The sequence below is a fragment of the Sminthopsis crassicaudata genome, chromosome 4 (genome assembly GCF_048593235.1).
Source record: "Sminthopsis crassicaudata isolate SCR6 chromosome 4, ASM4859323v1, whole genome shotgun sequence".
Taxonomy (NCBI): Eukaryota; Metazoa; Chordata; class Mammalia; order Dasyuromorphia; family Dasyuridae; genus Sminthopsis; species Sminthopsis crassicaudata.
The window spans coordinates 425,907,584-425,921,800 of NC_133620.1; the positions used below are offsets into that span (position 1 = coordinate 425,907,584).

General features: G+C 38.8%; 1 protein-coding gene across 1 annotated transcript in view; it reads right to left on the bottom strand.

Annotated features, from left to right (window-relative positions):
- VAV3 (vav guanine nucleotide exchange factor 3) overlaps window positions 1-11,872 on the bottom strand; it is a 448,180-nt gene extending 436,308 nt beyond the window's left edge. Inside the window, exon 1 of the mRNA XM_074262844.1 lies at window positions 11,249-11,872. Within this exon, the coding sequence (XP_074118945.1) occupies window positions 11,249-11,452 (204 nt within the window). The 5' untranslated portion in view covers window positions 11,453-11,872. The remainder of the gene's footprint in view (window positions 1-11,248) is intronic.
- Window positions 11,873-14,217: the final 2,345 nt, after the last annotated feature.

The following is a 14,217-nucleotide window of genomic DNA, read 5'->3' on the forward strand; positions in this document are numbered from 1 at the left end:
AAATTTATGCCCATGGATCCAAAATCTGATAGGAGCTGCCAAGTTGAATGGCTTCAGGCATAGACAAAATCAAGACTTTCCTTTCACTTATATAGTCAACACCCTAGTTCTGGCCCTCGTTTATCTCTCAACTTGAACTATTGCAGTGCCCTCTGGCACAGTCCCCCTTCCTCAAGTTTTTTCACTCTTCAATTTATATTCCAAGTTATTTTTCTAAAGCACAGGTAGCATCATGTCACTTCCCTACTCAACAAGTTCCAATAATTCCCTATTCCCTCTGATATCAAATGTGAAGTATTTTAGTTGGCATTTAAAGACTATCATGATCTAGCTGCAGTTGACCTTTCCAGATTTATTATAAGCAACTTCCCATCAATGTATATTCCACAATCTACCCAACTTGCCTGTTTACTGTACCTTGTACATATGCTTTATCTCCTCATACCATATTTTTGACTCTCATTCTATAAATGAATAAGTGATTTTGTTTTTTATAAACAAAAAGAACTGATTGATAGAGAAGAGTCAGTTATTACTGCTGGCTTCATAAAACCATGTATGGTCAGTAATGTGACAAGATCAAGAGATGGTGAATAGATAACAATAATGCTCTACTGATATTCTTGAGATGTTTGGGGAAAACTAGAATGTCCTCTGCCATAGATGTGGAGCATCTATGAGGAACTATGAAGAATGTGGACAATAATCACATTAAATTAACAGGGATCTTCATCACTGGAAGGAATAGTTCTTCCTCCCACCCTTCCCTCCTTCTAATTGGAGTGAATGGAAGATGGACATTGGAGAGCTCCTCCCTAATTCAACTATAGTTACGGAGGGCAAGTAGGGAATTCACTTCATCATTTCCCTCTGAATGGACCTCCTAGATTTCATAATCCCGAGAAACTCATCATTCTACAGAATGAAATAAATTCTGTAATTCACAATTCTACCCCAACTTTTCTATTTCTTTTTTGCATTGCCTTTCCCCATTAGATTATGAGTTCCTTGGGACTAGGGGTATTATTTTATGTCTTTCTTTGTATCCCAATTTAGCACAGTATCTTACACATAGTAGATGTTTAATGAACATTCAATGACTATATAATTCAGTGAGATTATAGATCCATTGAAGTTTTTTTATTAGGTTAGTCAGCAAAGTAAGTGAGATTAAAAAGGAAGCAACTTCTGATGCAACCTGAACATGTTGGTTGTTGGTAAGTCCTTCATTCTTGAAGGATTCAAAATGACATCACTACATTAGAGTCAAGTTACACTGTGTCCCACTGTAGCTGATCACACCAGTATGAGCTCAGGATGCTCTGCCACAGGCCAGACACAAATAGTCCCTATGAACATTTAAGGGGGCTTCTCTAACTCTGCATATCTTGCATTTTTTTCTGAGCCAATTCAATTCTGCTTTGCTCACAGAGCACAATACCTTCTCTGATGAGGGCACACCATGCTGGGTGATCCTGTGCCAGTGTCTCCCATGTCATAGAATTAATTCTAAAGTTCTTAAGAGATACCTTGAGAAGATCTGTGTCTCATTTTTCTGACCACTTTGTGAGCACTTGCCCTCCATAAAATAATTTTTTAACAAGCTTACAATTGGCATTTGAACAATGTGGCCAACGGAGTTGTACTCTCTGCAGTAGAGTTGGAATGCTTGGCAGTTTAGTTCCAGAAAGAACTTCAGTTTCTGGCATCTTATCCTGTCAGGTGATCTTCAGATCTTCCTAAGATAATTCAAATAAAAGTGACACAGTTTCCTGATATGGCACTAGTGTATTGTCCAGGTTTCACAGACATACAACAATGAGGTCAACACAACAGTTCTATAACCTTCAGTTTGGAAGTCAGTCTAATATATCTCCTCCCCCACACTTTCCTTCCTCTCAAACACAGACCTAGCTCGGACAATATGTGTGTCAATCTCATTATCAGCATGGACATTCCCTGGAAAGTATACTACCATGGTAAAAGAACTGATCCACAGTATTCAAAACTGCACCATTTGCTGTAACTGATGGTTCCACATATGGATGCTGTGGTGTTGACTTATGGAGAACCTGTGCTTTCTTGGTGTTAATTAGTACAAGCTGCAGAGATTTGATCCATACTTTGTTGCATCTCAGCTTTGAAGGCTACACTGGGTGTATAATCATCTGCAAACAAAAAAACATGCACCAACACACACACACTCCACTTTAGTTTTGGCTTATAGTTTTTCAAGTTGAAGGATTTACCATCAGTGCAGTAGCTGACTTTGATTCCATGTTTGTCCTCATTGAAGGCAGTTGACAACATGGCTGAAAACATCATGCTAAAAAGCATGGAACAAGAACACAGCTTTGTTTCACTCCATTGGTGACTGGGAAAGCTTGAGAGCAGTGCTCATTGTCCAGTACCCAGGCAAACATGCCATTGTGAAATGCACTATACTAATGAATGTCCCTGGGCAACCAAATTTTGACATAATTTTCCAAAAACTTCATGACTGACAGTATCAAAGATTGGAAGGCAGAGTTCTTACCTAAGCCTAAACTCTTTCATTCTACATCCAGGGCAAGAGAAATAAATTCTGAAAGGTTGCCAAGGAAAGGCTTCACCAGACAATTCCCTAACTATATAACTAAGATGATTAAAAGTCACATTACTGAGAACTTAGGACAGGATGTTGAAATAAGTAAGAGTATTGTAGACAAATATTCTACTTCTTAGAAGCCTGGAATCAAACTCTAAGAATCTTTGTAAAATGTAATTTGAGAATATTTCCATTAGGAAAGGGATTCTTTTCTCCCCACTCCAGGACTACCACCCTAAATGTTGCTATAGTATGCTTCTGAATGTGAATCCTGTGTAATTACTAAAGAAGTATGTAGATTCCAGGAATTAATCGAAAGATCTTGTTGTTCCTTTTCTCTCATACAGGACATGAGTATAAAAACTGGAGTAATGAAAGAGATATGATAAATCCTTATATTTGAAAGAGACATCAGTGATCCTAAATCTGGATTTGCCAGTAGAAAAAAAAAAAATAAAGGACTACAGTCTATTGGTTTTTTGTTTGTTTGGGGTTTTTTGCAAGGCAAAAAAGGGTTAAGTGATTTGCCACACAACTACTAAGTTTATGTATCTGAGGCTGAATTTGAATTCAGATCCTCCTGACCAGGGAGCCAGTGTTCTATCCATTGTGCCATCTAATTGCCCCAAGGTAGTTTATTGTTAAGACATAGTCAGGAAAAGCCATCTGTCTGGTTGATGAATACCTCTCCACACCAGGATCAGTGACCATCCAGACTTCTTAGAAAGCAGCATCGTGCAATGGAAGAAGCTTTAGATTTATAATCATGTTACTTGAGTTTAAATCTCGGTCTGTTGCCTCCTCCTTTTTATGACCTTGATAAATCACCTACTCTCCCTAAACCAATTTCCTCATATGTAAAAATAAAGGTGCTAAGGTAAATGATCTCTAAGATCTCTTCTAGCTCAATAAACTATGAACTATAGGGTGGAACTCTACAGACCCTGATTCTGATCTTCCATCCTACAACTTTCTATCTCTTGCCAGTTGAACAATAATAAAGACAATATTACCACTAAAATGGTTTAATGACCCAATGCCCTCTGAATCAATTCACAATCCCTATCGCTATTTCAACTGAACAGAGCATCCTGTCCTAGTATCCTTCCCTGGCATATGATGCCTACTTTTGGTTAAATATAAGGTCCTTAAGGTCAAGGACTTCAGGAACATTGCATAATAAATAGGACAATGGGCATGGAATCAGAAAAACCTAGATTTTAATCCTAATTCAGACCTACTTCCTAGCTGACAGATACTGGAAAATCATTCATTTTCTGGTAAGTACCTCAATGGTTGGGCATAATGGCTTGTGAGATTCCTTTCAACTTTAAATCTATGATTCCATTTCTGACTTTTTGACCTGTAATCCCCAGCCCCTATAAGTGTCCAGCCAAAGTATGCTAATAAGTGCTTTTGCTAATTAATTACCATACTCTGAAGCCCCACCATATAAATGTGTTTTTTAAAATTCTCTCTATATTCCCACATGACAAAAATATATCTGTATCAAGCACCTTTTGGATAACTCTCACTCACTCACTTTTATCTCACTTTATCCACAGAACTACACTCTGAGCTAAGTATTCACATTTCATAGATTCAATTTATTAAGCCAATACTACATGCAAGTTATAGTGTTTGCAACCTAGTAAGTTAGGAAACAGAAAGAGATTTAACCAAAGTCACCTTTCTAATTAACATCACAGTGGAACTGGGATGTCGACTTCCGATGTTTTCCAATCCCTGTATACTTTCTTAGGATGCTTCCCCACCTGAGATATCTTACTGTAGAACAGGCAATATAACCCTCAAGTAAAAAATACTGGCCAGGTAGGGGATCTACTAGATGTTCTCTGAGATCCTTTCTAATTCTAAAATGCCATGATTCCATAAAGAAAAGAATCTTGACAGCATCCTGCCTGTCCCAAAGCCAAGCTTGTTTATTATTCAGGCCAGCTGTTACAAATCTATTTTAAGTGCACTACTTTGAAAAACATGGAAGGTGAGTATCAAATGTATCACTAAATATTCCATATTAATTGAGTCTTTAGGGAACTCCCAAGTGAGTAGCATATACTACTAGTTTCCTATTAAGCAATCACTAAAAAGCTGGCCACACTTCTTGTGAAAACAATTTAAAAGGTTTACATAGTAGAGAAAAAAAGTGTAATTTCAGCATTGTTTGTTGTTTTGGGGAGGGGGGAAATGAAGGAGAGAGGGAGAAATTTGGAACACAAGGTTTTGCAAAAGTGAAGGTTGAAAACTATCTTTGCATGTATTTGGAAAAATAAAATACTATTAAAAATTTTAAAGTATAATTTCAAAACACTAATGAATGAAGAACAGTAATCCTTGCCTTTGGTGCTCACACTTGGGCTGGTTGATTGCCTAAAATGTAGCAAAGACAGAATAGAAAAGAATGATTCCCCCAAATGCCTTGTTAATTCCAATATTACTATATCCCACTCTTCTCTTCGCTGGCTCTGACATTTCTCTATCACTGATAGGCAATGCATGAATCTAGTGGGAGAAAAGGCTTCAAAGAAAAAAATAATTGCTTCAAAGGATCATGCAAAGGGATCTGGCAAGCAGAGATTGTAGTTGGTGCATTTTGAAGAGAGAATGCTATGCTGTAGATGCCCTAGTCCCAAGCCATCAATTCTATTTGCACAGGAGACATCTAAGATCTACTAGGCATTAGGATCTAGCAGCAATTCCAAAATATTCATTCTTTGCTCTGCTTCTTATCCTCCTTTTTCACTGAATTTCAGAATTTGACAGGACCTTACCCTTCCCTGGTCTAATACATAGAACTCACTCTATCCAACAAGGAGATAGTGAGCTTTTACTAGAAGACTTCCAATATGAAGAACTCGTTACTTCACCAGGTATATCCTGCTTTTGAATAGCTGGAACTCTTGGCAAGTTTTCTCTTAAAAAACTAAAATTACCTCTTTACAATTCTATCCATCAATCTTCATTCCGACCTCAAGGACCAAGCCTAACAAGTTTAATCCATCAAGAGACAGGATTGTGTTAATAGAAGGCATAGGGAGAAAAAAATCAGTTTATTTAGTCAATTCTGAGTCTTATACGAGTATTTGTAACTCTTCCTAGGGTCTTCTTGGCAAAGATGCTAGAATGGTTTTATCATTTCCTTCTCTGGCCCAATTGACATAAAGAAACTGGGGAAAAACAGGCTCTTGCCCAGGGTCACACAGATGTCTGTCTAACTACAGATTTGTATTCAGATCCCCCTAACTTCAGGTCCAGGTACTATATGCACGATAGCAATCCCTAAAAGTAAAAAGCAATACCTCACTCAAGTGATATGGCTGCTACATGCCTTATCTAGAAAATCATGCTTTGTGGATCAAGAGTCTCCATTAAGAATACAAATGTAACATGCCTCTGGGTTTCTTAGAAAATACCACAAGAAAGAAGGATTTGAGCTCTATGACTTAGGAGCCAGTGCTCATTTCTATCAGAAAGATAGATAAGTGCTATCTTAAGTAAGTCCCTTTATTCTTAAAATGCATGAAAATCCCACATACTTAAGGACATTTTCCCCCACTTTCACCCAAAGCTAATGAAGTCTGGAAACTTCAAATAAACAAAGATTATGGTTAACAATGGAAGGAGAACAAGCTGGAAGATTGTTGTATTAACTAATCAGTCTTTCAACAAACATTACATGGTCTCTTAGAAGCTCATTAAAAGTGTCAAATTTTTTTAAAAATGTATTTATCAAAACTTTCCTGGAAATTTATTCCTGGAATACATCCTTTAATCTTTCTGAGATCCCATTACCCCATCTATAAAATTCAATTCAGCAAACAAAATGCAATCATCATAATTGCATTTCCTATCTCTTGAAAGATTTTCATGAGGAAACTGCTTTGTATACCCAAAGATACACATAAATGTGAGTTATCATATTTTATAAAGCTAGTAAGAAGAATAGGAATAATAGCTAGCATTTATATAGAACTTTGAGGTTTATGAATCATTTTACAATTAAGCTATCATTACCCCTGTGTTACAGATGAAGAAACCAAGGTACACCAAACCTAAGTGACTTGCCCAGAAATAAACATCTAGTAAGTGTGTCTGAGACTGGTTTTGAACTCAGGACTTTTTTTACTTCAAATCCAGAGTTCTATTTATTGCAGCACTTTAAAAGCCCAAATATTCATTAATTAAGATTACATTCCAATGTGACCTTGCATAATGATTTTTTTTTTTGCAGAATAGTTATAATGCTTATTAACTAAAATAGATAAGTGATCATGTGAACTTTTCTAGAAAAATATTCTAAAATAAAGAAACAATAGACAAAGCATAAATAAATCCCCAAAATGTCTTGGGGTTTTTGCATGTCTATTGGAAGGAGAATTTGAGGTAAGAGTATTTTGGGGAGGGGAGTTTTGGTTGATGAGTTATAGGTTTTTTGTTTTTTTTGTTTGTTTTTTTAACTTAGGTCATTTAATCAATAATAACACTGAAACAATTGTGGTTTTCACCATTTCCTGAGAGTAAAAATAGAACACATGCAATGAGTTGCTGTTTTATTAATCCATCATAAGTTATCAGACAACTTGCAATTAGAGTGATAATATTTTGTACTTATTTATATGTGTATATATAATGTTTCCCACAAAAGAATATAAGCTTCTTAAGGACAGGGAATTGTTTGCATTCCCAGATCTGAGAACAATACCTGCATTTGTTGATAGACTGAACAGATAAGAGTATCACTATGTTATATATGGAAGTCAACAATTATAGTAGAAAGAGGGGCAGCTAGGTGGCACAATGGATAGAGCACCAACCTTGAATTCAGGAGGACTGGAGTGCAAATCTGGTCTCAGACACTTAACACTTCCTAGCTGTGTGACCCTGGGCAAGTCACTTAACCCCAGCCTCTGGGGGGGGAGGGGGGGAATTATAGTATAAAGAATACTGGATTTGGAGCCACAAAAGAGTCAGATCTTGCTTCTGATACTTTCTTTGTGATCATGAACAAGACACACTTCTGTGAAATTGATATAACACTATAGAATTGTATAGGACTGTTAAAGAAGCAAATTAAATTATGGACTTTTTTTTTTTTTTTTTTTTTTTTTTTTTTACAAAATACATTATTATTTATATACACACACATACACACACACACAAATCAATCAATCAATAAACATTAAGTGCCTACTATGTGCCAGGCACTATACTAAGCACTGGAGATTTAATTAGGGGTAAAAAACACTCCCTACCCTAGAGGAACTCACATTTCAAAGAGAGAGATAATATGCAAACAATTCCATACAAAGCAAACTATATACAAAATAAACAGGAAATAATTAACATAGGGAAGGCGCTAGAATTAAATAGATTTTAAGATAGGATTTTAGTTAGAACTTAAAGGAATCCAAGGAAGCCAGTGAGCAGAGTTGTTATATGTAGAATATATGTGTACACCTATACATTTATGTACAGATTATTATATATAGATATACATATATCTATACATATATATATATATATATATATTTGTGTCTAATGGTAGTCATTTCTAGAACAGGAGGAGAGGAAGGGAAGAAGGGATAATTTTATATATTTAAAAGGAATGGTAAACTGTACATAATAGATTTGCAGTTTCATAAGTAACCATCTTTCTTTAAATTATATGATCTTTTATTCCATAAATTTAAAATAAATAAAATTTTTAAAAATATATTTGAAGATATAGATTCACTTTGTCCCTCTAGAGCAGTAGTCCTCAAACTTTTTAAATAGGGGGTCAGTTCACTGTCCCTCAGACTGTTGGAGGGATGGTCTATAGTAAAAACAAAAGCTCACACTCTGTCTCCGCCGCTCAGCCCATTTTCCATAGCCCATTTTCCATTATGCGGGCGCATAAACATTTTCAGCCGGGCCGTAGTTTGAGAATCCCTGCTTTAGAGTTTACAAACCACTTTTGGGGGGTTGGATGAAATAGGTAATCTCTACATTATTCTTGCTTTACAGACAAAGAAATAGTAGCTAAGTGAGAAATTAAATGACTTGACCATGGCCACCAACAAATATAGAAAATGTCAAAAACCATTATTCTGACTCAATTTTCCAGCCATTTCAACAACTTGTGTCATTAGTACTGAAAAGGGCATTAGATATCAAATTCAACTCCTTCCTTAGCTGAGAGAACTAATTAGTTCAAGGTGACAACTTTAGTGATGAAGTCAGGTATTAGTTATAAAGTCCCACAATGCTCTGCTCCAACTACTTTTTTTTTTTTTTAATTATACCACACTAATGACCAAGAATCATTGAGGAAAAGTTAATTTAGGTTTAGTATATACTCTGTTCAAATGAAGAAATACATAATACAAATTAGAAAAAGTTTTGAGGTGTTTTTTTTTTAATGTAAAGTTTTGTAATATGAAGACTTAAATTAATTTCAAGTAGCTGGCAAATTTAGTTCTATTCAAACATTTCCATTGCCCAGGAGTTCCAGACATTTTGGGTTTTATTGGATCTGCAGAATCCTGGACAATACTTTTTGCTGCTAGTCTGCACTCTGGTGCAACAGACCTTGCCGTCCAGAAGGGGCTGCAGCAAGGTAGGAAATGATGTTCAAGTTTGTTATGGTTTGTTTAGTGATGGAACTTGATGAACACTCCAAACTCCACAGAGAATTTCTGAATCTGGAGAGCTGCTTCTGATGTTACTAACATAATTCAAATGATTCAAATTTCTGTAGTAATACTTTAAGGTTTCCAAAGTACTTTGTTCTGCCCTACACTACTACCCTCAACAATAGTATCATTATCCCCATTTTTCAGATGATAGAACTGAGGCTCAGGGGTGAAATAGATAGCACAGTTAATATCAAAACACTGAAATTACATTGTTACATGAATTTATATGACATAAAGAATCATAAAACCTTAAAGCTTCACTTTATGTAACAATTTAAGTATACAAAGTTCAAAACTACCCTTCAAACTAAGTAATTCATAGAATCATAGATAAAGGTCCCCCAAAAAGGGACCTCAGAGACTATTTAGTCTAACATGCTCATTTTACAGCTGTGAAAACTTAGGCACAGGGAGATTATACAATTTATCCATGATCAAACAGGTAGTAAACATCAAGGGTGGGATTTGAATCCTCTTACTCCAGACTCAGTGCTCTTCAAGTATTATTTTCCCCATTTCACAAATAATGAAACTGTGTCTAAGTGAAAAGTGTGGAAGACAGCAGCACTCCCATATCCTGCTTGTTGCTGTGCACCTAGAAGCCAAAATCAAGGCAATCAATAGGATATCCATGAGATTGGGTTACAATGGGACCATCATGAGAGTCTGACACAGGAATTCAAAGAACTGAATGTATAATGTTACTTAGGAATCCATAGGTAATTAACAGCAAATACAGATTTCTTTATAAAGATGCTGCTACTGCTACTGTCTACAGACTGACTAGTGTGAGCTATGTATCACAATACCTCCAATTCTAAAAGCATCAAATGGATAAGATTTCAAAATGCAAGAATGGGAACTTATGGGGTTTTTTTGTTCCTCTCTCTACCCTTTGAAGTTACCACTTTTTAAAGTTGTTACAAAGAACGCTGAGACAGGATCATATTAAGGTGCTTTCTTGGCCAAAACATTCCAGCAAAGGAAAAGATTTTATTCATACTTTGGAATTTTGAACTCCCCTTTATACATGTCTCTCTCCTGAGCCCTAGCAGCCTCACAGATGGACCTCTTCCCTGTGGCCCCTGACAAAGGAACAAAATGTGCAGCAAGACCTGAGGCAGGAGGTGGGGGGGGGGGGGGAGAAGTGAATAATGTCAACCTGAATTTGAGACAGGAAACTAGTCTCTGCTAAGAGGCTGGACTCATGCTTCTCACGTGGTTTAAAGAAAGCTGTAAATACTAAACATCTCGGTGGAGAGATGTGCTGGAGACCTTCAGAGGGCAGTAGCAGTTTTATGACCCTTCCCCACCCCCACCTCCTACCTCCCCCCCCCCTTTTTTTCTGGCTCATGCAATCACTGTACAGATAACGGTATTGGACATGTTCAACTTCCTAGATTCCACACTCTCCGTAACATGGTTCCTCTTTCAAAAATGCAGATCAAGAAAACAAGGGGAAGCTGCCTTACCAAACCCAAAGAGAAAAGTGGAAAATACAATTTTATTTCATCATCTCCTGACTCCTGTTGTTGGTCTTTGGGAGTCAGAGAATATATGAGATGCACTTTAAGACAACTTTTATTTTTCAAATCACACGCTTTCCCTCCCCTTCTCCCGCCCCCCCCCAACTTACTCACAGTACCATCCCTCTTTTACAAATTCCTACATCATCTTTGGAGAGTTTGATCATTCAGCTAAAGAGATTTAAACTATATCTCGCAGCTGGGATACAGAAAAAGCCAAGACTGGCCAGGGAAGAAGGAGGGGGACGGAGAGAAGAGGCTGGCAGGGAGCACCTAGAAGATCTTTGCATTTACACAAAGAAATTAGCCAGATGATTAATGGGGGATGCTAGCGGGAGGAAGGGGAGGGGTGAGGAACACGGGAGAGGAAAGGAGATAGGGCCCGTGGAGGTGAGAAAAGGGAGAGAAAGGAGACGCTCTGCTCCCCCTCTCCTTACCTGGGACATCTGGGGCCTCAGGTTGATCTCTTTGAGATTGATGGAGTGACCCTTCAGGTTGTTGAGCAGCTGGCAGAGCAGGACCCCATCGCGGAGGGTCTGAGCCAGGTCAAACACCTGGGCAGAGTCCCAGGTCACCCGGTGGTTGGCGGGCAGCACCTTGCAATGGATGAGCCACTGAGCGCATTGTCTCCAAGGCTCCATGCCCAGGACTGAGACGGGCTGGGAGGAGAGGGATGCTAGAGCCTCCGAGGATTCCTCTTCCTCGTCTTCCTCCCGGGACACAGCCGGTGGGCTCCGGGCACCCCCTTTCTTCCTCTAACACTATCTGAGAGAGAGGTATGTGCCGCAGTGCAAGAGGGCTCGGGGATCCCCTGCCCGGCGCGGGGCGGTCAAGCAGGACTAGGCTGCCACGGCGGCGCACCCGGGCTGAGCTCTGAGCGCAGCCGAGCTCCAGACGCCTCTGCTCCGACTCACTGAGGCAGCGGCGGCGGCAGCCGCAGCAGCTGCAGTGACTCGTTCGCTCGCTAGCTCTCTTCCGTCTGTTACTTGCCCCGTGTCAGCAGCCTGAGCTGCAGCCGCGATAGAGTGCAAAAAAGCTTCCTACTCGCAATCCAAACCTCGCCGGCTACTGAGCATGCCCAGCCGAGCTCCCCGGCCCGAGCCAGTTTCGTTACAGTCTGTGGATTCCCTGGAGGGGAGGGTGGAAAGGAGCTGAGGAAGCCGGCAGGACGTCAGTTTGGGGAAGAAAGTGGGGCGGCCGGTGGGGAAAGTGTCACCGGCAAGGAGCCCGGGCCCATCAGCCCTCCCTTTCTACCTGTCAGTGCCTGAGCATCCGACATGCTTTTCAGCCCCAGCCGTGGACAAGCACTCTAGGCCCACGGTAGTTTGCCTCTTAGGCAACTGGCGGGTGATCAGACAAGAGTTTCCACAAGGTAACCACCACCCCAAGGTATTCAGTAGGGCAGCTCTATCAGTGAGCGCAGACAGAGAGGAAACAGAGCAGAGATGTCACACCGGAGAGAACAGGGGGCCACACCCCCTCCCCGGGGAAATTCGGGTGCTCTGGATGACAGGCAATCTTGAAAACAGGTTATTAGAGGTTTCAAAGACAGCAGCACCCAACCCTGCCTGGTCCTCCCTGTGCGTCCTTGGAGACGCTTCCCACAATTATACTATTCATGCCGTCTCTCTTCCATGTTGACCTAGGAGTTGTTAAAGCTCAAGTTTTTCAGAACCTCCTCCCCGCCCCCCTCCCCGCCACTTCATCTCTGTCTCCCGGCTTCCCTGCCTTCTTTCAGGGAACTAAAACTCTACCTTCTGCAATAAGACTTATTCTATCTGTTTTAATGCTAATGAGATCATCTCTAATTTGTCTTGTCTATATCTTGTTTATATATTGTTTCTCCCATTAAACTGTGAAATCCTTGTTGTTTTGTTTGTTTTGCTTTTTTTGTATGCCCAGCACTTTACCAATACCTGGCACATACTAGACACTTAATAAATGCTTCTTGACTTGGCTTGACTTCTATAAACACTTGGTGTGCCAGTTGAGGTGCCTTAAGGAAAATAGCCCAATTTTTTCAGACAAAACTTAGTTCATCACAAAGATTTTCCTGTCCTGTTGTCCTCCGACTTCTGGTCTAGCCTCTTTTATTCTGAAATGTCCTTGTTCTGTTCATCTCTAGTGATAATTCCATTAAAATCTATCTAAGGTATATTTGCCTGAATGACAAGGTAACTTCTGAGCCGGAAGGTCTGAGTTTAAGTGCTGCTTTTGACATATATTTGTGTGATCTTGAGTAAGAACTCTTAGTGAAGCTATTCCATTCTCTAAGGCAATTATAAACTACATTGCTTTTGGGTTTTGTGGATGGAGTTTCCTATTCCTATGATAATCCAGGTTCGGAGCAAAAAAAAGGTGGACCACAGATCTATGACATATAGAGGATCCTATAGGTTTTTCCTGCCCTCATGAGTGTGTTCGAATGAGCCAGGGTAAAGTTTAGATACAAACTGGAAGGCTCTCTAGTACACCATTTCCCAGCAGCACAAGCTTGAATACTTCCACAGTTAAGGCTGTCTTTACATTTACTGGTCCTAGAATAGATAGCAGTGGTTTCAATCCACACATAAGACTTCTAGGGAGATGTTTTACTAGTTATCTTGCATTTATTTCCACTATACATTTCTCTTTCTCTGCATTCCCCCAACCAAAGTTTTGTGTAATGTTTCGCAAGATTCTGCCACATGTATGTCTGTATATGCACTGTGTAAGTGTAGTTCCCAACAAGCCCTTTTTACTGTCTGATATGGTAAAATTTGATGGGGGGGGGTTGTCTTTGTTCTCTAGCATTTGCAACCTTAGGATTCTATGTATATTTGTTTAAAAATAAATCAGTCAGAGGATTTCCTTTCCTCGCTAGGCATCCTTCCTCAGTGATTTCCTTTTTCCTTCAATACAGATAGTATCAATGGTCTAAGAGAAACATTGTATAGTGGCAATAATGTTCAGAACATTCGACTGGGAATCCAGAAAACCTGAGTTCAAATCTCCCTTCTGATAATTACTAATTATATCACAGGCAAGTTAAATAAATCATCTGTTCTTATTTACATCATAGTGGTATTATGATGCTTAAATAAGATAATGTAAAATATCTTATGAACATTAAAATATCAATTGTTACTATTGTGTGCTTTTTATTATGAACATAATGATCAATAAACTTAAACATTTCAATTGGTCAGTTAACAAGAATTTAGTGCCAAGCACTAAGCTAACAAACAAAAGCAAAAACAATCCCTACTTTTAAGGAGCTCATTTATAATATCAGAGACAATGAAGGCGGTTGGGGTGGAAGGTGTAAATAAAAGATATAAACAGTATTAATGGAAGCAATTTTTAAGTATACAAATAAATATAAAAAGGATTTTAAGAGTATATTCATTTCAACATGATAGAAATA